The sequence below is a fragment of the Strix aluco genome, chromosome 2 (genome assembly GCF_031877795.1).
Source record: "Strix aluco isolate bStrAlu1 chromosome 2, bStrAlu1.hap1, whole genome shotgun sequence".
Taxonomy (NCBI): domain Eukaryota; kingdom Metazoa; phylum Chordata; class Aves; order Strigiformes; family Strigidae; genus Strix; species Strix aluco.
Window position 1 is genome coordinate 55,609,609 of NC_133932.1, and position 25,588 is coordinate 55,635,196.

The window sequence follows — 25,588 nt, forward strand, 5'->3', positions numbered from 1 at the left end:
CCCACACCAAATGCCAAATGACACCCTAACATCTGCATAAGCTTGCTTTCAGAACAGGACATGGAACATACTTTAAACTAGCACTTGGTCACATCTGCCTCTGTCATCTCAGTGGAAGAGGACACTACATGAAAGCCTGAGCTTTGAAACAAGAGCTTGAAATGAAGCTTGAAAAACACAGCAAGACAGTAGCAAAATGAAAGGCAATGCAGCAACTCTAGATAATGCACATGAAAGAACGGTATGATTTTTTTTTTTGGAGCATGGTAGGTACAAAGTCAAGTCTAAAATTAGGAATAAAATGGAAGAATATTAAAGTTACATTCTGTTAATACATTCTTCTTCAGTAATCAGAATCATAAAATACCAGGTTGGAGGGGACCTCAAGGATCACCTGGTCCAACCTCTCTCTGCAAAAGCACGGTCCAGACAAGACGGCCCAGCACCCTGTCTGGCGGAATCTTAAAAGTGTCCAATCTTGGGGCATCCACCACTTCCCTGGGGAGAGTATTCCAGTGGCTGATTGTTCTCACTGTGAAAAATTTTCCTCTTGTGCCCAATTGGAATCTCCCCAGGAGTAACTTGTACCCATTACTCCTCGTCTTTTCCATGTGACTCCTTGTAAAAAGGAAGCCTCCATCTTCTTTGAAGACACCCTTTAAATACTGGAACACGGTGATAAGGTCTCCCCTAAGCCATCTCTTCTCAAGGCTGAACAAGACCAGTTCTCTCAGCCTTTCCTCACATGACAGGCTTCCCAGTCCCTTGATCATCTTTGTGGTTCTTCTCTGGACCTCTTCAGCCTGCCCATATCTTTTTTGCACAGTGGGGACTAAAACTGAACACAGGATTCCAGGTGTGGCCTGACAAACACTGTAATCTTTCCATACAGTCAGTTCCACTCTTCTGTGGCACAGTGTCAAGTTACTCGGGTACCTTCATGCTCACAAAGTCGAAGCAGGTACTGAAATCAGTAGTATTTGTGCAGACTGAGCACCTCAGGTACTTACATGGCAGCACGCTTTATGCGCCGCATCAGCTGCATTACTGCTTCTAAGCCCAGGCTGTGATTGCCCTCCTCTGCCTTCTCCCGGGAATGGTCATATTCAAAACTACACCAGACCTCACGTTGGAGCAGCCTACTCTTGAAGCCTTCAGCGTAGAGATTTACCAGTTTAAGTATGCACTATACACTGGTATAATTTCCTTAAATACACAAAAAACCCCTAATTTGGAACCAGAGTACACGTGAGTTATGCGAACAGCTATGCCAGCGTAAACTATTACTGCCCATTAACCTGCTTTCTCAGCTCAGCTCCTCCTCTGCAGGAGACTCTCTCTGAAGTCTGCTGGCAGGCTTGCTCATGTGAACGCTCCCTAGCCTTCTTCAGTCAGTTTTTCACATTTCTTCAGCTAACCTAAGCCTTTTTGACTGAATCAGGTTGGTAAATGTTGATATGAGTAGCTCTACAAACACAAACCAAGGAATGACAAACAGCTAAGGGCAAAACCCTCTTTCATCAGCTCAGATGGATATGAATCCCATCAAAAATCTCATCAGTCAAGGACATTCAAAGAGTTAGAGAATCGCACCAGCAGTATAACTATACTATTAAGCTTCCCCTAGCCACGTGAGTCCTTGAATATTCTATTCAAAGTGAATTTTGGAGACCACACTGCTAAGTCTCTATATATTTTAAGACTAGTAAAAACTACCCTCTTATACAATCTGGTTCAAGTTTTTGCAAGTGTCTTGCACTGCTTCAGCTTAAAAACCAAAACAAACCAAAACCCCAAACAAAGACCAAACCAACAACAACAAAACCAGGTATAAAAATAGGAAAGCAGTAAAAGAAGAGTGACAGTAGGGAAGGGGAATGTCAAAGATGCACATTACTGTAATTGAATATGTAATCCTAAACTTTTTAAATTCAAAGAGATAGCGTCCAGGGAAGAAATGTCAATTGAAAGTGTCAAGAAACGCAAAAGAGTGATACTTTTGAGAAAAGTTTTTTGGTTATGAGAGCAAGATAATTTGTAATACTATATCCAACAGCAGCTTCAAGAGAATTTTACAAAAAAGTTTGTTCACATAAAGACTACGCTAACTGGACCTTCAGAATTCCTTCCCCTCCTCATGTCTTTTGAGAACCCTCACAATGTATCAACAAGACAAACAGACAGGATTAATAACCCCTACATGCAGAGATTGTCATTTTAACAGTTAAACACAGTCACACAATAAGGTTTAAACTCTGTTCATAACTTGCCTTACACTCACAGGTACCAACAGCGGAACAAAACCAGATTTGCTGTATTATACACACTAACATTCCTGCAATAGAAAGGACTGAGGATGGACTTTCAGGCAGTATTCCAAGATTAATTTCTTGTCAGATAGCCATTAGTATTTTGTTGAATCATCTGTTTAGAAAAACAGGATCTAAGCCTAGAATGAAACATGTTTGCAAAGTGGATTTGGAGCTACTTGGATTCTGCTAGAGATTCAAAACTTCTGTAATTTGAGAAAGACTAAAGCTTACAAATATTTTTGGCAGAACAGAAATGCACTAAAAAAGAGCAGTACTACTAAATGGTAATCTTCAGCAATAATGATCACCACATCTCCATGCATCCATGCCAAACATTCATTTAACGACCATTACATTTAACAGACTTTATAGAAATTTTTCTAAAAAACAGAACCTAAACTGCTAAAACCAAAGTAATCCTTTTCAGTTCAAAAGCTTTAACACACCAGCATACTCTGAAATGTGAGTGACAAAGAATGCCAACAGTAGGTTTCAGATGTCCTTTGACCTCTTAGACTAAGCTTGCCATTTACATTTGAAAGATGATTCCTCCTAACTACCAGTTTCTGCAAATCGGGGGGGAATATGTTGAGTTTTGCATTACAGGTAAGTGTTCTAATGGAAGTTTTCTGAACTAGGAAGGATTACAGAGTGATTAGTGCAGTAGTCCATGAGCCCTGAGTCCTATTTTCTCCCAGTGCTTTTAAAATATGTCTGTCTTCACACAGCAGAGGATTCTGAAGGCCAGAGTTCTAAGTCATGGACAAAGTTTTAATGACAATCAAGAGAAGAATTATATTTCAATTAATTTCTGTTGAATGTGTTCAGTTCTTACTGAATTCCTATTTCCAGAGCTAAAGTGTTTAAAACTGTCTAAAGAGGCATCTTTCAAGTCTGTAAAAGAAAACACAATGATACAGAAAGGGCTTCTCTCCCTGTGTTGTCAATCCTACCTCATTATATGCACACTTAGCAATCTCAAAAATACTAATCAAGCACAAACAAGACATTTTAGACAGTCAAAATCACACATTTACACAGCAGCCACTGTGAACTTTATTAAGACAAGAAGTGTTTGCCAGTTAAACTCCCATCACTTTATTGACTTCTCCGCTTACTTGTAGAAAATCAGTTCTGTCATAATGGCTCTGGAAATCATTTATTGCCAGGTAAACGTTGAATCACTGGCAACGTATGCTCCCCTTGGAAGTCTGGCAGCCTTACCATGAAAAGAGCTACATCTTTGCAAAATGCAAAGTAAGCAACACATCTTTCATTCAAACAACAAAGTCATTCTTGAGGCAGATGTCGAGCTAGCCAAACAGCAAAACCACCTTTACATCAAGCAATCTTTGCTATCGTGACAGTTCCACAAAATGAAGTGCAATTTGCGAGGAAAAAAATCCATAAGGTACCGGTTATGCATTCTCTTCATGTAACTGTGTAGTCAAGTCTTATTTCTCAGGCTGGAGAGGTTGAGCTAAAATGCAACACAGCATGATGATCTATCTTCATGAAAATGTCCTGTTGCTAATGCATCTGCTTTTACCTCCCTTCTTCTTTAGCAGTCCTATGCAGTCCTATGCATTAGAAGTCAGAACAAGGCTGCTTCATTCATCTGAAGTCAGAGTTATATTTAACCCTCTAAGCAACTCACAATGCAGTCTATACACATCTCAGAAAAGAAGTTCTCCATTTCTAAGTAGTCCAACCATCACAGAAGATATTTCTCTATTTCATCAACTCCAGAAGTTGGTTTAATTCCTTTTTCATCTTCATCTTGTAGCCACATGGCAAAACAGCATTGTCATGGGCTACGTATAGTAGGATTTAATCTTCATTAATAGCTTCAGTAGATTGCTCGAGGATTTTTAGTACTGTAGTAGGCTTCACATGCAGCTACATAAGCAGATTCTGGGAAGAAATCATCATGGTATTCTGCTAAAAACCTGAGAAGAAAGGACACCAAAAAAAACCAGAACATGAAACATTTATGAGAAAAGCTATCTTCAAATTAATTTTTAAGCTCAGCAAAACCACAGTCTGGGAATTAAGAATTATTACACTTTAAAATTTGGCATGCAAAAGGCTTGCCCTATTTTTACAAGTTTTACATAGTGAGAACCAGCCTTCCCCTATCATTCTCAAATCCAAATAGCGTTAAAATTTGCTCAAGTGCAATAAAAAATCTGAAAGTTGAAGCTACACTCAGAAAAGAATGCAAAGAACTATCACAGAAGAAAAAAAAAGTGAAGAGATCTTTCTTCAACTTCTGTCAGTCACCTACTCAGCATATTATTTTCATTTATGTCAAAACCAGGATTTTCAGTTACCACTATGTCAGTATCTTATAAAATGGCCAGTAACCATTAAATCAAACTGTATCTTTTAAGGTAAGTAAAGCTATGATTTCTTCTTTCATGTGCCTGTGTATTTAGGGTCTCCACCCCTCAGATCTGATTTAAATATGGCTCTCAAAGACAAATACACATCCTTTGCAAATCCAGTTCCCTAATTTCAGATTTCTGCAAGCTCGTGTTCAAATATTATTCAAATAGCCAAGCACCCAATATCTTACCGTGTCTTCCTGCTTGCTAACTAACATATAACCCTTTCTTTGGTTTAGGACTGAAAACGAAAATAAACCGTGCTGTTACTAACATCAGTAACAAACAGCTAAAATGACTGTAAGCATTCTGCTCTTTCCTTTGTATACAAAGATACCAGGTGTACAAATAGGGGCAAAAGGGCAAAATGGTTCTTAAAACCTGAAGTACACAATCAAGCTGTACTTCAGAACAAAACACAGACCTTCAAAAATACCTGGATATTAAAGATCAGCATCAATAAACATGGCATAATGTTAGCTACAGGTCCTCCAAGTTAGAGTAGGAAGCAACAGGAAACAATGTCATTTGCAGAATCTGGCTTCTCTCAAGAATCACTGGCTAGGGAGACGATTTCACTATTGGAAGCTAAAAATACCAGTTTTGCATAACCAATACTCTGGACATGGAAAGTCCAAATTTAAAAAAAATGTACAAGTGAATGCAATTAAAACCATAGTGTTTCTCCAACCTCACTCACAGTTATACTGCCTGAACTAGGGATGCATGTCCTTTGATCTTAAGAGAGCCAAAGCATCAAAGAACAGTGACAAGATTCTCTATATAACGCAATCCAAATTTAATCGGGAATATATTAATGGCTGAGAGCTCATACAGAAAGGTTACAGCACAAAGACAGAGATAAATGAAAAAAGGTTGATTTTTCCCAAACACACACAATCCTTGTACCTAAATGTGGGCAAACTAGTGCTCAACTGGAGGAATAACTGGTTACTTCCTACCAATTCTAGGAAAAGCAGTGAGAAATACAAGCTTCTTCAGAAGAAATCAATCCTTCAGTGTGTCACCATTTATTTAGAAGGCACTTTGGCAACTTCCTCCATGCTTGCTTATTTCATAGGAGTTCTGTGATTAACAGCATAGAGGGATGTAGGGTGGTTTCTGATGTAAAACATTTCAAGTTTAAGACACACAAGTGAACTGGCTGGACAACTAATACACTTCCAGAAGATTAAATGGCAGCTTGGTTTTGTTTTTAAGTATTACCTAAGGAATTGAGCGGAAAAGGCTCCGTTACATGACCCGTAACAGTGTCTAATCAAGCTCATAATTTCTGGCAATATTCAGCTGAGCAGGTACTGCCAAAAGGGAGAAAGATCTCCCTCATATTTAAAGCAAGGATCCAACTGGCTCTGCCAGACTGACACCACATAAGCTATCATAATAATGTTTAAGAGCTAAGTAAATTTAAAGTTCCACACAGTCTTCATTCACGCAATCCTAAGTGCATTAAATACTTTAGCATACTTTTTACTTATAAGTATTCATACTTCTAGTGCTAGTTTTTCACTGGGTCCAACAGCAGCTTCCTATTTTATTAAATAGCACAAAACAAAAAGGACTAAAGTTGAGAGGCAGTTTTTTTAAAAAGTCTTTGAAAACTATTTTGCTAAATCAAATAAATTGTTTTTAATATTACAACATGTTACAGTTGCATTATACCAATTTTCTATTCACAGAAATAAAGGCATTTAAATAAATGAAATAAAAACAGCAGTGAAATATTTTCCCCTGAAAGAACAGAAGAGTCACAATCAATGCAGCGAACTACTAAGCAGTGAATCCAAATGAGTTAAACTTTGGCAAAAGAATGAATCAGAAGAAAATAGTTTTATTCTTTTCTTGAACTAAAAAAAGGACAAATCTAGATTTAAACCACCAATTTGATTAATATAATGTTTGAATCACACTACTTTAAAAAAAAGATTTTCTAGCTCTTGTCATTAAAACCACTCACCACCTACTTTTCTAGGCTTACCAGGCCATAAATTCTCTAATACTTTATAAATAATTTTTTTTCATGAGACTGATACCCCTTAGAAACTAATCCAAAGAAACACAAAAACAATCCACACAATCAGATTCTCCTAATCTTCACTGAAACATTTCATTCATTTGCACTACACACACACACACCTTACTCTAGGAGAACTGCTACAAAAGAAATTATAGCAATTTAGAAGCTAATAAAATACCAGTCATCAACTGCTATGACCTCTGACTGTATTTAGCAACAAATCACTTTCTGGGATATGTGGGGTTGGTATGAAGTGAGTGTGAGAAGGCCTAAAATTTAACAGGCTTGAGTCTAACTTTTAACATACTTAGATTGCACAATATTAAGATGAGCCACAAATGGAATTTCATTAATGATTCTTCATTAACACACATTGATGACTTTGAGAGACAGTGAATACAAACAAGATCAAATTCTCAATGTCATTGGCTAACATTCCGTAAAACACAGTACCAAGTGCTAGATCATACGAGTTTAAAAAAACAGTAAAACAAAGGAACCTGTAGAGGACATTGGGTAGCTGACAGTTCCAAGAATTTTAAGGGCAAGTAATGGGAAACAGGTTCTCTTACAAATTTCTCTTACAAATTTCCTGACTTTTGCTTAAGATCATCAGTTATAAATGCCAGTTTGGTTCAAGCTAAAATGACGGCTGGTAAAGATGAGACATTTTAGCTGAGATGCTTGTGGCACAGCTACAACTCAAAAAAAAAAAAAAAGACAGGCAGAATGCATGCAGTCAAATGTACATCTCTGTTCTTAATGTAACAGTTGTGAAAAGCAAACATAAATTACTCTCTGCAGAGAAGTGGGGGGAAACGGGCAAAAGAACACAAGGTCAGCTTCTGTCCCAATTCCTTGTATATCCGTATACAAAGAGCAGTGGCCCTTCTAAAGCTGCTTTCTATTCAAACTACATCGCAGGGCAGAAAGCTGGCACAGAAATATCAGGAGTCTGATAAGACTCTTAGCTACTGTATATTTCACTCATGCTTTGCTCCTGGAAAAGCATTTTTTACAGAGTTCACATGCATACACCTACAGAGCGAAACTGCTTACGAATTACTGAGTTTTGAGATGCACAGTCCACACAAACACCCTGATGTAAGACTGCACACATTTTTCTCATCATGAACATCTATGAAAAGATTACTTATGCTTTACATTCCTGCTCAGAACACAGAGGTAACAGGGCACAATGCAGCTATTTCATCTCTACCACAGGTTCCTAAAAGAGCAACACTTCAGAAAGGACTAGACGGGATGGAGAGAAGGGAGACAGACATGTGGGCAACCTAGCTTGAAGAATTCCTGTGTTCTGATCTTCAGGTGTAGCAGTCCATAAGCAAGCTTACCTTAGGTGACTCCAAGCAATAGTCTCAAAAATATACTACCATCTGGCTGAGAGTTATGCAGACAGATCTACCAAAAAGAAGCATAGAATTATCATTATCCATATTAAAAGGCCGCTTGACATATATATGTCAGGAACGTTTCTCAGAGTCACTGAATTAATATGAGCTTTAAGAGCGTCATCTAGCAGCAAAAACGTCCTTGTCTTGACAGCATCAACACAACCTATTACCTGAACAGTCTCTGCATGAAGAAAAACACTCTTCTAAACATCAGCTACAATCACATGAAAAACCTCAAGAACGGCCTGAAAAGTGTGAAAATTACGAAGAAAGGAAAACCTTAATAATTTTAAGAAAGACCACCTCATCCATAAAGGTATAAGAATACAGAGTTAAAAGGAAAAATTTTCAGGAAGGTGACATCTTACACACTTTTGCTACAGCTTCAAGTTCTAGGAGGTAAGTAGGTGCTTTGATGAGATCAGTGGCCTGGGCTAGTTGTTGTCTGAAAGGCAACTGTAATGATCTACCTAAAGGAATTTGCTGAAAGAGCGTGATGGGTCTTAAGTCTATGAGTCACCTCATCAAAAGAAATGTCATTTGCAGATTAAGAAGCTATCTCCTCTCCAAGACTACTACTCAAATGCAGGATTTGAAAGATAAAAGGCTTCATTTCACACAAAAGCGTATCCCACCACCTGCCACCACTCCCTCCAATGACAGGCATGTCTCCATCTGGAAGGCTGTTCGGGGCAAAAGCTTGCCAACACAAAGTTCATCATAACCCCAATGCAGTCAACAGAACAAGTGAAGTCAAAAGCTTCAGATATTTATTCTGATATCCAGTGTCTCCAGAACCATGCCAAAGGAACCAAAAGGCTTGTTTTGTTAACTGTATTCTTGTCACTCATCCACATACCGAAACCAAGATTATCTTCCTTGGCCTTTAAAGGGCAAGAGTGCAGAGAACTCTGAAGATGTCAAGCTGCCAACATAACATTTCAGGTAATCAGGCTGAGTGAAAATTAGAAGTGGGAACTTCCAGTAGATCTTTTGGGAAAACAGTCCTACAAGAGCTCAACACAGGAGTCCTTGGCTGGTCTTGAGGATGAAGACCCACTTTTGGCAAGGACAGCACAGATCCCAGAATCAACTCCTAGAGCCACCTTCTAAAAAAGCTACCATAACACTTAAAATATTTTGGGCAATCCCTCACTTTACATACAAGATCCAAAACTCTGCTATTATGATTAGGAATATGCTCCTCACTCAAACATCAGGCACCTGATGACTGGGTAAGCAGAAGAAAGAGAAGCAATGCACATGCTGCTGTTTCAGGAAGTATTTTTGACAAAGCAATCAAACGTTAGTCAAGAACAATAAGCACACATGAGCAGATTCTGCAGACCAACCAGACAACAAAAGCCTACTGAAAATAAGAACCCGTACAATACCAGGTACTCACTAAGAAGCTTTCAACATAAGGTGTCAAAAGTTTGAGAGGACCCAAAATGGCAGTTACCTTTCTACCCATTCAATGAATACAGGGAAGCCCAAATACAACTCTAATAATGCCCTAAAATAAGGGATATACGTTCACTGTGCAAGTAGAATTCCTTTACTTCAAAGTGTTTCAAAACTTACCTTTTTATGCACCTAAACCCACACCTGTCAACTGACACTCAGAACCTTGATTTTCTCACATTTAGGCTCCAATTCCATAAAGTTTTCTAGTATGTCATAATTGCTGTGCTGCACAGGCACTTTTTGTCAAGTAATCAGTTAACCCCAAAAGGAAAGGGGCAAATAGAAAAGCCCTAATGAAAACAAGAAACAGAAGAAGAATTGCATTCTTTGTGATCTTTCAAAAGGTGATTTTTAATCAGTTAGCATCTTGCAAATTTATTAAGTCACAATAAGCAGGAACTCTGTCACAAGCAACTTCACCTAAATAAAGATGTTTTCTATTTCATTCACCATGTGCAATGCTTCATTTTTTCATTCTCAAAAAGCCACTAACATCTCATTAATTGCACATTAGCACAGACTAGTGGTCATAATTCACCACTGCAATTACATATAATAAAATTACTACACTCAGAAAATGTTGTGCCATCAAAACCAGAGATCTACTTCTTAAGGTTACTTCAAACAACTCCTCATCTTTCTATACACACATTTTATTATCACAGTCCCCTCTAATTTGGTCACATTCTGATTTGGCTTCCTTCTCATAAAATACTCAACAGTATTAAAATACTTTTCTACCCATGGAGCTGAGTGGTACAATAGATGCAAGCAGGTTGTAAAACATCAGAAAAAAATGAGATCTAAACAGAAAGAGTCAACTGGCAGGATATACTGAGTTTGATATATCAGTGGGTTTTTCACAAAACCAAAGTCTTTGACCATTAAGAATGTAGTTTTCTATAATCTGAAATACTGCCTAATCTGAAAAAGTTATTAGAAATTTTAGAAATATTATTTTAGAAACATTTCAACACTTACTCATTCTTCTATATTTCTTGAAAGTCAAAATACCTATGGTTTCTGAAGAGCTGTACCATTTTGTTTTGCTTATTTTCCTAAAATGCAAATGGCATTGACTGAAATAGATGTGTCTTGCTATTCTAAAACCAGACATGTTATATGCTCCTAATTTTTAAATATCTCCGACCCGTCAGCAGTCCTGAGAAGTGACCCCCCCATCCCAAAAGTTTTCCAAGTCAAGATTGTGTTCAAATCAATGGAAACAGCAAAACAAAACCTGGCACCTTCTTGTCTATCATTTCTCACCACTTAAGCAGCCTCTGGAGGCGTGCTAAGCACCTCACAATACAGAAAAGTTGTAAAATACTCACATACAGCATTTTATTAAAAATATGGATGAAATAATGGAATTGGTTAAAAGGCAATACTTACTCTATCTCAAAAACTATTAACAGGCAGGAAGATTTAATCAGGGATCCTTTGCTAGTAAGATTACCAGTTAGTAGCACCAGTTACTGTGCCAGTTTCCACTGCTTGCTCCTGAAGACTAAACTCAAACTGTAAGTGAAATTCAGTGAAACCAACTTGTGAGTTTGTCACTAACATCCATTTCAGACTGTTATTCTTCTGTAAATATTATGAATTCACAGAATCACAGAATCATCTAGGTTGGAAAAGACCTTGAAGATCAAGTCCAACCATTAACCTAACACTGACAGTTTCCAACTACACCATATCCCTAAGTGCTACGTCAACCCGACTCTTAAACACCTCCAGGGATGGGGACTCCACCACCTCCCTGGGCAGCCCATTCCAACGCCTAACCACCTGTTCTGTAAAGAAATGCTTCCTAATATCCAGTCTAAACCTTCCCTGGTGCAACTTGAGGCCATTACCTCTTGTCCTATCGTTTATTACTTGGTTAAAGAGACTCATCCCCAGCTCTCTGCAACCTCCTTTCAGGTAGTTGTAGAGGGCGATGAGGTCTTCCCTCAGCCTCCTCTTCTCCAGACTAAACAACCCCGGTTCCCTCAGCCACTCCTCGTAAGACTAAATAATTTGAAGTGAAGACTAAGAGTTTTGTACTTAATTTGAGAAACTAATTTTTTTTACTTTGGCAAATTCTGTAATTGAGAAAACTTTCATGTTCTCCATGCAGAAATTTTCATTATGCACAGTTGTAGAAAGCTGCAAAAAGCACAAAGGGTAAGCTTCTACTTAATATCAAACTCAAAAAGATGTATTTCATACATCCCTTAAAAATATATGTTGTCTAGGAAACCAAGATCAATCTTATCTAGCAGCAATCTGAGTGCATGACTGGAAAATATTACCCATGTAGCACCTCAAAGTGAATTTAATGCATCTATCAAGTACTGAGTAAACTCAGTAAAACAAGCTTCTAGACAAAGTGTTCTATTAAATAAGTCTCAGTTTCTCAGCCCACATGAGATTAATAGTACAAATGTTAAATGAAACTGTAAATTTTAGCCATAAAATCATAATATAAAATTAAATCAGTAACTGTGCCAGAACTAAATCATTGTGTACCACATGCAAGTTTTATTCAAAAATACATAAACTACTTACGCTTGAACTATTCTACCTAAAATTCAAAGAAGATTCAGAAAGTTTTATTAATGTGAACAGACAGCTTCAATACCTTGTCTGCTATTAGAAAAAGAAAAGGAGAGTACGTCAGCTTGTCACTCAAGCAATTCACTAGAAGTCAGGCAGTCTTAAGAAAACTCGCTGCTATCATCTAATGCATACAGACTGTGTAGGATAGTTCTTACCTTTCAAAAGATAAGCCAGAACAGAACCAATAGAGTATATTTTTAATAAACATCCATTAATCCTTTCATTCCCAAAAAGGAAGAGACAGAATGTGAAAATTGAAGAACTAGTACAAGATGTCACCTCAGCCTCAAGTTTTCTCTTGCGATGAGAAACAGATAATGCAGAAGTGATAAAAATCAAGTCTGAACAAGTTTCTAGAAAATGTAATTGTTTGACCACTTCCCATGATATACAGGACAAAATGAAATAACCAAATGAAAGATGTCCTAAAGTCCCATGAATACGAGTTAAAAAAAAAATCTAATAATTTGCATTGGCTTCTATGTAACCTATTTGAACACACACTAGCATATCTGGTAAGGAAACTAGTCTAAGAATATTTATGACAAAGCTACCTAAAGTTTGAATGCTTCCTATGCAATAACTGTAGCTTGGAAGCTTTTTCAGGAAGGCTTTCCATTCGATAACTTCTGACAAAAACATAGAAATCATTCTTTCAGCACAGTAAAGAAACCTCAAGAACAGCATCAGCAAAACATACATGACACTGGCTTAGAAAGCACTTAAAAAAACCACACAGCCCTTGAATTCTGTACCAGATATGTGATATCCACACTATGCTTGCCTTGGGGGGCCCATTTTGGTTTAGCTGTAGTCTGGTCTTGAGGACTGAATGCCCCCTAGTACTGAAGCACACTTCTGGTTGTTTTCCAAAAGGAATTCAGCTTGTGCACTCAGAGCACTCTGCAATGCAACACAAAGCATGGTAAGTGGTAACTACCAAGAGATTTGCTTCAAAAGCACAGTTCTATCTGACCTAAAAATGTTGATGTGGAAATACCTTCTGCCTTTTTTTTCTAATTTGTATTTCTAGGTGACTGCACATTTCAACAAGATGGTCAGATGGAAAAATAAGACACATAAGGATACTACCACGATAACTTTCAGTTTAATCGCCTCCCAATGTATAGGGAGTGAGGGACATGTTTCCTCCTTCCCACTATTCCACTCCACCACAGAATGAGTATGAAGAAACCGCACTTAAGACGCTAAAGAATGCTCTGACCAACACAGAAGAATCCAAACAGGCAGAGATCTGATAAAATCCACAGTGAGTTAAGCACCCTAAGTAATAGTCACTCCAAGCAAAAATAGGTTTCCAACAATAAGCACTAATGCTGTCTTGTTTAACTTAAAGATATTTTGAATACTAACAAGGATCTGACAAAACAAAGATGTAAAAAAATAATTGGTAAAAATTAAGAATTAAATGCTTTGAGAGAAAAGTTTTATATTGTAGAAAATTTGACATTTGAGACACCTTTTATTTTCAATAAACAATTAAAGTAAAAGCATTTTAAAACTTTCATCTCCCTGATCTCTAACAGGACTTTTGATATGCTACTGCCACATTATGTTACTTTTCCGTACGTGGTTACTTAAGAGTCTTTGACCAAAACCAAGTTTAGAAGTTCCACATTTGTTTCAGATGTTTACCATTTACAAGACTTTCCCCTGTAAGTTTTCCTCAGGAAATTTAATTTTCCACGTATTGCTGCTGCACAACACAGTGCCACACTAGATATCTAACTACCACTACAATGCCACGTAGAGACATTAACTAGAGTACCTGACAAATGATCATAGTGCAGGTATATGACCATAGTGACTCCAGCCATGGAGCTAGCATGGTCAGAAAGAGTTTGGGTTCCTCTACAAGCCACTGCAATGCATAACAGAGAAACTTTTCTGTTTAAAGGTCAATTAAGACAGACTTTTTTAAAAATAAACAAACCAAAATAACCAACCATAATTAAAAACACATTTTAAACCACAAGCTTCTCTCCCTGCTAATATCGATGCAACATCAAAACTCTCAGACTGTGGTCTCAAAAATAATAATGCAGAGTTTGTATTTCTTCATAAAATATGCTTCTTAACCAAGTCAGACTTGTCATTCTATACATACTAGCAAATAAACTTTTACACTTCAGTTCTCTATCACTGTATTTATCAAAACTTTAAGTAGGAAGTTCAGGTTCCCTTCAATTTGAATTTCAGAATCAAAATTCTTGTATTAATCTTTATTTAAATTATTATTAAAATCTCATAATCTCATATTAATTTTATCATATGCTTGTAGTTATAGAAAATAAACAATTTATTTTAAAAACGCTTTGTCATTACAGGACAATTAGATCTATGTAACAATGCAAACACCACTAAGGTACATTGTGTCACATTACCTCAGAAACATTTCGAAGTGTTTTACTAAAGCCTTCAGGTTTTTGTCAGGAAAGCACATCTTCCCCAGTATTTCTGGTAGCTTCACTGTAAATAAGAGAAATAATGTTTACACTTGTTTTTCTAAAAGGAATTTCTAGTTACTTTTATCCACTATACAGATAAGAATCTAAAAATTTCTTCTCCCTGAAGCCTCCACTTTTTTTTTTTGCATGTTACTCAGTGATCTTTCAAAACGTTACTAAAAAGAAACATGCTGAGAAAGTGAATGCTACTTAGTTTAATGTTTGATAGCGTATTGGAAGGAAAAATGATTGTTTATTTTTGTTAAATGAAGGCTTATAGACCCAGTAAGAAATAAGCAAGTTTATGAACAGCCCAGGAGTTTTAAACAGATTAAAACATATACTTCTCCAAGAATAAACTAAATGTGACAAAGCAAACAGAAAAATCACATGGATATGGTCACTGAAAAAAAAACAAAAAACCCAAAACCCCACAAATAAAGCAATTTTGATTCAGCACAGTTTTGCATTAGTTTACCAAACATCCGTAGCAAATGTTGAGATCCATAGATATATGAGGGAGGTGGTGGTTGATCACTTGGTGGATAATTCTCTGGCATCAACTTCCAGGACAAAACCTAAACATAAGACATGAAAATGTTGGGACATAAAATCTTTATAGCACCATAAATAATTTAGTCTGGCCATAACTGTATAATCAAAGATGAAATAAGTAATACAAACAAAACCTTTTCTTATATAGCCCTACTCTGAGGTCAGCAAAACCTTTAATCATTAAATCTAGGACAGTAACATAAAAAATCTGTTACCTCATTCAATTCATTGTTTCTTCTACCTTCAAAGCCAGTAAAAACTGCACTCCCCTCTTTGCTAGGAGTCAAAGTTATAGGTGAAGATGATCCACTATGGACAGGGGTTTCTTCAAAAGGGAAGGAAAAACAAAACAGAAGAAATCAGAAATAACTTTTATTATCTGTTTTATGGCACTATAAGCCATTAAACATAACTAAGGCCTGCTGCTAAAATTTTTAAAGTCTTAAACACTGGAATTCAATAAATGCTATCCTAAAGCAGGCTCAACAGAAATAATCTCCTTGAATTTTGTTGAGAAATACAGTACCAAAGTACTGAGAATATTGCTTTGTATTTCTCCCTTTGGTAGAAGCTTCAGAGATAAAAAATTGACACAAAATGTAATTAATTCCTACTTCAATCATTCAGTTCAGTCCAGATGACATTAAAAAAAAAGAACAAGATTTAAAGTCTTGTTTAGAGCAATAATTTGAACAGCAAACCCCACTTTTCTCCAGGTGCAAGAAGAGCTTTGGCATAGAAGCTGGGGTCTCAAGATGCCGTCGTTTAGGTTGTGGGGAAGCACTGCTTTCCGATAACCTGTCGCAGTTGGAGCTATGGCGTGTAGAACGTCTCAGCGACTGCAGAATTTCCGGTTCAGCTTTCCGTCTTTTTGGCGTGGCTGGCTCCCCTGTTGTAGGCTGGCTGTCAGTTGACTGAGGTGTTGGTGGATTCAACAGTGGAGGACTTGGGGAAAGCTCCTCCTGATTTCTAGGAATTAAAGGCAGCTTTACAGAAGTGGTCAGGGTTCTTCCCCTACAGGACATCCTTCTAGTTTCACAGATCTTGTTAAATACTTATTCGAATTAGACATTTTCCAGAAGCATATTCATTTTCAAATTTAGAAGTTAATGAACACAAATTGACATTTCAATGTAATTTTTTTTTCCCCACAAAGCTGCAGCGTAACTCTATACCAGTCAGTACAAACCCCTTTTGAAGTTAACCAGATAGAAATTCAGAACCTGAATTCAGGCAAGCAATTCACAGAAAACTTAAAAATTGTCTTGATAAAATGCTGAAGTCAAAGTCTGAGAGAAATCATCCTATTCTGAACACATAAGCACATTCTATTGCATTTTGCTCAGGAGATAAGCAGCATTAGACGACATATACCCAACCTACCTGTTAGTATTTGTTGAGTTTTCTTTGATGGGAAGAAAGAATTTTGATGAAGTCACCTTCTTAAATTGAGCTTGTTCATAAGGATAGAGCAAAATTAACGGAAGTGTGAAGTCAAAGGTTATTCGCAGACCATCCACCATCTCTTTACACAGCTCAACACTAGGGGAAAAAAAAGGATTATGAATTGCAAAATTGCATGTCAAAATTTTTCAGTGTAGTTGTAGGAAATTCCCTTTTAATACAGATCCTTAATGTCTTAACTACAATATGCTGATTTCATCACGAAGTAATGATGAGCAATTAAAAGCATACTTAAAGACAATGATTGCTGTTGGTAACTTCAGACAAATACAAATTTTAAAAGTGTGCTTAATAAGGTCCAACAAAATCATACAGTAATTCCGTTGTATTACTATTTACTGGATCAATAAAATCTACTTTACAGTAAATAAAGTTAGTTAGTTTTTCATGTAAGCATTATTTTGTTTTTCCAAGTTTACTAGACTCAGAAAAGAGGCACCTGCCAGAAAAAGTAAGTACTCAATAAACTGAATCTCTGTCTAAAAGGCAGATGCAGAATTTTATCTACAGCCGCTAAGATGCAGTTAAGGCTGTGCTTAAGAGATATCCAGTGAAACAACAAAACCAGATACATTTGCACTGGAGATCAGCCTCCAATGACCTGCTCCTGGTAACCAAAGCACGACATTTAGAGGCTACTAGGAATTTCAGTTTTGGGCTTGTGTAAAACACAGACAGTGCTAGGTGGTGAGTAGATGTGCTGTTACAGAGCCAAGAACAGAGTCCAGCCCACCTCAACACCTCTCTGAAAGTATTCATCTCTCACGTCTCAAGTGCATATATGTGTATGGTAACAGTAATTTGATTCTGCCACAATGACCCACATTACAAATTCCATACCTCCTATTATCATTCCATATCACCTGCTAGAACTACTGCTTTTGTGGGTTGTCTTTTTTTTAAAAACATTATATTAAATTGGTTCAGGGGGCCATCATGTGCAGAAATTCTATCACATCCAAGAAGGTCAATTACCTTCTGTGTTAGAGCAGTAAGGGCAATACAATAAAGTTGTCAGCTAAACCTCTCCTACTTAATGGATTGCTGAAATTACACACATTTTCGTTATTAAAATACCCTCATTACTGAGGAAGTCACTTAAACACACACCTTTAAAAATCATAATGTGCGTAGAACCTTCTGTTCCTATTTCTGATGTCTCATCTAACCTCTTGTTTGGGAGATAATATTACAAAGAAGGAAAGTATCGTTAATCTGTCAAATAATGACTGACACCATTATTATACCAAGACACTCACACAGACCTAAATATTGCAAGGAATAGCATAAATATGCACCATTGAAATAGAATGTGGTAACAAAAGATTTCTGTTTGATAAAATACAAGATTTCACACCAGTGCAGACTTAGATTAAGAAGCAGTCTCATCTAATATTGAGAATCTTTAACACAAGAGAAAAAACCAGACAACCCCCCGCAGGCACACTGCATTTGTAGCATGGTGAAAGAATATACAGCTCAGCCAAGAAAACAGCAACTAAGACGCAATCATTTTTAATGAACAGGATTGGTGTTACTACACACATTGTTTCCCTAGGCATTGACTTTATGATTTAAGATATGTCAATTAAATTAAAAAAAAAATATCACCTGCACTTGGCGTTCTCTGTAAGTGTTTGCATAACATTTTTATCCTTTATAAAATTTGAACCTGTTCGATTTTATTTAAGCAGGGAATTCTCTCATTGGATACTCTCTCAGTGCTCAAAAAGCTCTTCACATAGACAATAGTAACACATTCTTCCAAAAAAGGACACAGTATTCACAAGAACTTACGTTAACAAAAGGGGATAGTGATGCTTTTGCATAATGACTTTTCAGATCATAGGGACTCACTGATAAATTGTCAGCATTACTGTACTGTAGGTATCTGTCAAATATTTTAAGCCTCACAGACATACATCACAGTATAAGCTCACAGAAGTGAACAGCCTTGAAACAGAAGACAGAATGCAAGGTCATTCATCTTGTGGCAACAGTGCTGGACTAAAGATTGCTTACTTCTTCTCTGGTGGCACATAATGAAGATTCATATTAGCATGTGGAGTCATCTGATGGTGCCGAGATCTTTCATTGGCTGAAAAAGCAGCATTAATAGCAAAATGTTTCACATATGATTCCAGGATGGTTATTATATTTGTCTGACAAGGAAGCTTCACTAGCTGAAAAAGGAAAAACAAATTAATGTCTTACAAAAACAGTAAGTATACCAAGCTAAAACAGGAGTTTGTAACGTATTGACTAGTTGAATAAGCCTCTATCGCATGAAGTTATTTCATGAGTGATTAATTTGAACCCTTAAACTCCATTTTTGATCAATCCTTTATAAACAACTGGAGAAACAAAAATAGGGTCAACAAGCTTACATTTCCAGCTTTAAAAAACAATCTGCACTCTAAAACACAATTGCTACTGAAATGTTACATTCTTAAATATAATAACTCACTGGTTTAGCTATAAGGAAGACTGCTCCCTACACTCTCTTTATTCTTCCTTATACTGTCTAAGCTTACCTCTATTAATAAAGTTCAAAAACCCAGGACTTGTTATATGCAAGAACTACTTCTGGTGCCCTCCTCATACCCCCCTCCATGCACATTCATTCCATAGCTTTTATTTCATACCCGTTTTCTTCTATTAATATAGTAACAGTCTTCCTCAAGCTTCTTTTTCAAGACTTCAGGAATTTCTATGCTTATTGCTCTTTCTTCCATGTCCCTTTTTGTGTGAGTGTCTTGCTCTTCTTTCTACAACAGATCAGTGCAAGAAACAATATATTGGTTGTGCTTAGGAATATTAGTGAAAAAGAACTTCAGTAGTCAGGATACAACATAACAATCAAGTTTTGTCGTGCAAAAATAAAAATACAAAGTATAGTAAATATTTAAGTGGATAGTAGCCTTACTGTAAACAATTTAACAATACTGCTTTGAAGTCATCTGCAAATTCATTTTTTAAAACTTTTTTTTAATCTAGCATTTGCTTAAGCATTTTACACAGAAGAATGAACAGAAATTTGTTAGGCTTTGTTGCTTCAGTCACCCACGCTGTAGTAGTTAGATTCCACAGACCTTCAGAACAACTTTTAAGCTGTATTTTCTTATAATAATGTGGAGAAAATAAACGCTTTTTCTTGAAGTCAGTCTTCTACATTTTAATTTAAGACCAGAGTTGACATGCCCATTTCACAGTAAAATACAAAAGCCAGAAAGATCCTGCTGCTATTAGGATTTGTCCAATCTGCATGGACCAGTAAAATTTTACAGCACCCACAAATCTGGATAATCTCGTTTGCTATGTGTTCTCCACATAAGCCTTATGTGTAGGAAGAAAGGAAAAGAAACAAATGTGTACTTTTAGATTAATATCAAAGAATTCTACAAGAATATGAAGTCTTCTACAATTTTCAAAAACTTAACCACAGTAAGCACTAGGAGTAAGAAAATTATGCTTTTAATTCCAGCTAAATTACCAGCTGTGGCCTATATTTCATCTACTTCAATTTTTCCAGAGTTTCAAATACAGATGTTTAAATTCTATTAAGGAGCTCATGAATATACCATTTCTGTCCTCTCTTCTATGTCACTTTCTTCACTTTTTATTTCTTCATCTGTTCCTTCATCACTGTCACCAGAAGAAGAACTACTTATAGCTGTGTAAAAGAGATTTCACATATTTATCTTAACATCAATTTCAGGCCTCAATGCAAAAAAATCCCAAAAAAAGGCCAAAACACCAACGCCCACAACTAGCTTGTCATATTTAATGATGCTGAATAATTCTAATCTAATTAAACACACAAGTATTATTTATAGCACACTACAAGCTTTTTAAATATGCAAGACAAGAAGTTTACATGAAGTATTCTTGCATCTTCTAATTGAAAAACACTCACTTTTAAAAGCTCCCTACATTTCTGAACACTCACAGATCTTTTCAATTTTTATTGGACTTCAGTTCTGAACAAGGGATTAACATATCAATCATTCAATCAGAAGGTCTGGATCTGTGCAGTGACAGCTGTCAGAACATCAGTTAAGTGCCAGCCAGTGTTCCTGCTGGTTTTCAAGCTACAAAGAAAAATGCTACAAAATGAACGAGCTGGCTTGAGAGTGAAATCAGCCAGTCAGCTGACAAGAAACAGACCTTTGTGCCAGGTAGACTGGGGAAAAAGAAAATCTTACTGCCCTCTAAAATATGCAGCAGCACTAGCAAGGAGAAGTGTCTTGTTTCCTAAATGAAACAAAGGAAACTGAGGGCTTCTTGCACCTAGTAATATTACACTAAACAAAGGAGCATTAAGCTCTGAAATCACCGATTAGAACAGTTGAGTGGAAGTGACCCAAGGAAAAGCCTCTGGAACACAAGAAGAAAGAAGGTATCTTAACTTAATAGATGATGAGCATGAGACACAGTGCTCACTCTTCATATGACTGCCTCTGCATGTTTCAAATAGGACTGTGATGCTCTCATGTAATCCTAATAGCAAGTTACAACACCCACTGTACCCCTAGTTCAAAAAGTTAAAGGCATCATGCCAGTTATCAAAGAAGGAAAACAAACTCACAGTTTTCACTACTCTCATCATTTTCTTCAGCGGGAAGGCTTTTTAATACAGAGTCAACACCAGGCAACCTGCAACGTCTCTTCTTTCTTCCCTTTCTTCTCCTGCAGAACATAAAATGGTTCACTGAAATTTGGCAAATGTTATTTATCCTAGCTAATTACATTACATGCAAATGCACAGGAAACGTATGTTTCATTAATTAATGTTGAAATAATTTGGACAATGTTTATTTGAGAGTGGATACCTTAACGTCTGTATATTACCTCATATTCGTGTTTTCAAGCAGATCCTCAAGCCATGGCCAACCAATATTAGATTATTGCCTTTGGCTGAAAAATACTTCAGGTTTTCCTAAGTTATTTTTCAAGTACATTTCTTTGGGAAGGTGTAGATCCAATACACAGGCATTTTGCAGAAATAATTAAGAATAACATAGTTATTAAGTGTTAGTCATTTAGAGTGTTGTTTAATAACAGTATGTAGGTATCTACCTTAGTATGATAAGAGTAGCTCTCTAGAATGCACTGACTGTACTGAGTAGGTATCTACCATCTACAGCATGAGCTAAGAGGCCAAGCTCACTTGTAGACACCTGGATGCATCTGTTTGAATCAGAAAATGAATTTCTCATTCATTTTGAGACCAAAAGGATTTCTTACATGCGAGCCACAGCCTTCCGTGCCAATTTACGCTGTAATCTGCGATTTTCGTCTGTATCACGAAGAACATGATCTTCAGCTGCCCATCTATCCCAGCTAAGGATAGGTCAAAAGAAAATTATTAATGGCTATGAATATATGCCACTCATGATTACTAATGACTTAATCTACATTAAATCTAAAAAGCACTCTTAATGTCATTCAGAAGCAACATCTGTGTCACAAGGTTAGCATCCTTTTGCATTCACATCGCTTCAACTCTCGTGCTGCTATCTTAAAATCTCTCAAACCTTGATTTAACATGTGATAGTGTTTCTAGCATCAACACATGCTATAGATCACAGTCAGGGACCGCACTCATATACTGGCCTTAATAACCAAACAATCCAGGTCTAGATTTAACAAAGTATAAACTCCTTTCATTAATGGAAACCTAGGAGCCACAAGTATACGCCAAAGACAGACATCCCATAAAGTTTAATCTCATGGCTATCAAACTGATCCACCAAAATTTATGGATACAGACCAATGTGTCAATATGAGCAAGTATATTAAAGGCATTCACAAAACCAGAAATATTCATGCAACCATCAAAGTCCTTTGATACTCTGTGCAATGCTTTTCTTTGCAGAATAAGATAGAAGAAATTGAGAAACTGAAACCGTGCATACAGGTTTTTACCTTCTGTTCCAACCGTTAAAATGGATCAGATATTCTGGAATCTTTCTGCCTTTCTCATCTTTTCCAACAACAATATCAACAATCTGAAACAAATATTGAATAGCATGTATTAAAAAACTTGGAAGTGAGCTTTCTGGTATTTAGAGGATTTATGCACAAGGAAATAAGAAATGTTTATTTACAGAAAAAATATACCTGTACTTTTTCCAGTAAATATAGCAATAGTATATATGAGTAGAAGATAGAGATTATACTAAATAGTCAGAAAAACTAGCTTTTCTGTTGAGGACTTTTAAGGTTGGGGACTGCTATCCATCTTTGTCCTGTCCTCAAATGCCTCCTGCTTTCAAGACAGACAAAGGGAGATGCAAAACAATGCAGTATCACAATACGGATATGCAGACATACATCTGGGCTACTAACGGTTTTCTTCTGTGTGCTGTCTCTTCATGCCCTTAAAGCAGGACAAAAGAGTTCTACATATATATAAACCTCAGAAATGCTGCTCTCTTGAACAGCACTGAATCTTAGCCACAGAACATTAAAGGGCTTTGTGAATATCTGAGCCTTTGTTTTCTTCCTCTTTCTCACACATGTAAAATGGGCCTACACCTCAAAAGACATTTCAGGTGTACCACTGAGAACAACATCAGGACTAGTAGTAACAAAGGAATCATTAGACTGTGTATCTCAGGTGAACCCGGTAGTTAGGCTACAGTAATGTTTAACTTGGGGAGTCTAGAATTTATGAACTATTGATGGAGTCAAGGGCAGTTATGCTGGAGTTTGGGGTATCTGAAAGTAAAGAAGAAAAGACACTATTATTTTTTGCACTCAAATTACCTCTAGGGCTGGCAATTAAAGCTGTTGGGGTGGTCAGAACATAGAAATACATGTACAAACAAAAGACCAGCTCAAAATATTACAGGAAAGTAGAGTTCCTGACCAAAGATGTTTGAAAAACACTGCTCTATACAACTAGCAAGCTTGCAACAAGAAGTATTATAGTCAGGAACCCAGTTCCAATACCTCCCTTTTTACCCCTCTCTGTAACAAAACAAAAAAAACAGAACTCTGTTTGCAATTTAGGTACAGATGACTTAGGATTGAAAAATTATTTCATGTCCCACTGATACCCAAAATAATATTATATTTACATAAAGCTCTACAATTATTATCACAATTCTTAAGGCCAGGCCCGAGTGAGCCTGTCACCTCTTAACTGCAACACTTATGGTCCACCCTCACTGCGTGCTATCATATTGCTGTATACTCTCGGTACCATTTAAATCCTTCTGAAAGACAGAAGGGCGGGCAGTAGGGGTAGGAGCGGAGGGAGGGGGAAAAAAAAACAAGCTACGCTACGAAATCTCAGGGATGAAAATAAGGTTTCACCATTACTTTGCAGGTGTTCAGCCGAGCACGGAAGGCGGGAACTGAGTCCGACACTTCCAGAGCCCCTCAGCGGCTCCGCTCACTGCCTGAGGGGAGAGCAAGGCCCCGACGCCCCCCGCTTTGTCACCCCGGCAGCGGGGCGTCTCCGCCGCGGAGGGAGGGCCCGGAGGCTCGCGCACAGCTGCTACGCGCACCCCCCCACCCCCGGGGCGGAGGGGCCGGGGGTGAAGAGGCCAAACCCCGCCGGTGGGCCGGGCTGAGAGGCCCGCGGGGCGATGGCGGCGGCGCACGGACGGTGGGGAGGAGAGGCCCGGCGGGGATGGGCACCGCCTCGCTTTGTCTCCCAGTCCCGCGACGGCGAGCGGCCCCCACCCCGCGGTCCTCGTCGCCTGCTTTCGCCCCCTCCCCTTCCCCGGGCCAGCGTCCGTTTCCCGCAACAAGTGCTGCTGGCGGAGCCGCCTCCCCGCCCCCCTCCGCCGGGCCCGCCGCCGCTTCCCCCCCCCGCCTCCCGCCCGGGGGCGCGCGCAACGCCCAGGGGGGAGCGTTAACGGCAGCGCCGGCCGCGGGCCGGGCTCCGCGCCGGCCCCGCCCCCCCGCCCGGCGCCCCTCGCCGCTGCCCCGGGGGGGGGGTAGGATGGGCAGGGTTGCGCGCGGCGGGTCACCTTGGCATCATAGAGCACTTTGGCTTTGGTGGGGTCGGGCTCGAAGCAGAGAACTCTCTCCCCCCGGTGGAACTTAAATTTCATTCCCCGCGAGGTCATTTGTTCATCATGGCGCAAAGGAGAGGAGCCCCGCCCCCTCCGCGGGGGGAGGTGCCGCGGACGGCCCCGCCCCGCCCCGCCCCCGGCGCCTCCGGCGGCGCCGGGCGGGCAGGAGGGAGGTTGGCTGGGCCGCTGCTGCGGGGCTCCCCTGGCCCCCGATGGGTGAGTGTCCGCCCCGCTGCTGCTGCCAGTGATGCGGGGTGCGTGGCGCTGGCTGAGGAACCGGCGGGGGGACGCGCCCCTCCGGGCGGGAGGGCGGCCGCCTGCCCTGGGCCAGGGGTCCCCGGGCTGGGTGAGGTGAGAGCTCTCGGGCCTGGTAAGTCACCGGGCCGCGCTGGCCGTGCCCCGCCGCGCGTGAGGCAGGGGCCTGCGCTGGGCGTGTGCCCGCCTGCGGAGCGGCGTGCTGCAGAGCGGCGGTGCAGCCTGAGAACAACGGCAGCCCTTCTCTCGGTGACTGCCCCCCTCGACATCACCGTGCACTGTGTCCCAACCATTGCCCCGTTTCTTGTGTTCCCCACCAAGCAGAGAACCGCCCTGTACTCCCAAGATATTATTTATACCTTGTAGCCTTCCCCAAGGTTTGTTTTCCTCTTAGTGTTCTTTCAGCCTTCTTGCAAGAAAATAAACTAGAAATAAATAGGATGTTGGACTAGAAACTCAATTACCTGCAGCTGGATTTATCTTTCCAATGTTGAAATTCTTTCAGTCTCAAACAGGATGCAAATAGGGGAAATAACCAAAATCAATTTGCTTTTTTTCTTGCCCATGTACTTTATGCTGACTGATGCTTGGAA

At 38.8% G+C, this 25,588-nt stretch overlaps 1 protein-coding gene across 6 annotated transcripts; it reads right to left on the reverse strand.

Moving 5' to 3' along the window:
• Window positions 1-3,337: 3,337 nt before the first annotated feature.
• On the reverse strand, window positions 3,338-24,822 carry MSL3 (MSL complex subunit 3). 6 transcript variants are annotated; one of them, XM_074814829.1, is made up of 14 exons: window positions 24,696-24,822; window positions 22,639-22,721; window positions 21,958-22,053; window positions 21,299-21,399; window positions 20,292-20,383; window positions 19,356-19,478; window positions 18,733-18,893; window positions 16,630-16,788; window positions 15,953-16,215; window positions 15,462-15,571; window positions 15,170-15,269; window positions 14,629-14,713; window positions 8,093-8,159; window positions 3,338-4,261 (listed from the first exon to the last, which is right to left on the reverse strand). In XM_074814829.1, exons 1-13 carry the CDS (start codon window positions 24,792-24,794, stop codon window positions 8,117-8,119), a joined length of 1,515 nt encoding a protein of 504 aa, XP_074670930.1. In that variant the 5' UTR covers window positions 24,795-24,822; the 3' UTR covers window positions 3,338-4,261; window positions 8,093-8,116. The 6 variants fall into 6 exon arrangements, 5 of the variants coding, with proteins under 5 accessions (XP_074670930.1, XP_074670929.1, XP_074670933.1 ...); XR_012621966.1 differs by lacking the exons at window positions 3,338-4,261; window positions 8,093-8,159 and adding exons at window positions 12,058-13,126; window positions 14,013-14,105; XM_074814828.1 differs by lacking the exon at window positions 8,093-8,159.
• Window positions 24,823-25,588: the final 766 nt, after the last annotated feature.

Coding starts and splice junctions, on each gene's coding strand:
- MSL3 (XM_074814828.1), bottom strand. CDS start 24,794: ATGACCTCGCGGGGAATGAAATTTAAGTTCCACCGGGGGGAGAGAGTT. Junction 19,479..20,291: donor TAGAAGAGAGGACAGAAATG/GTATATTCATGA, acceptor GATCTGTTGTAG/AAAGAAGAGCAAGACACTCA. Junction 18,894..19,355: donor ATATTAATAGAAGAAAACGG/GTATGAAATAAA, acceptor TTCCTTTTTCAG/CTAGTGAAGCTTCCTTGTCA.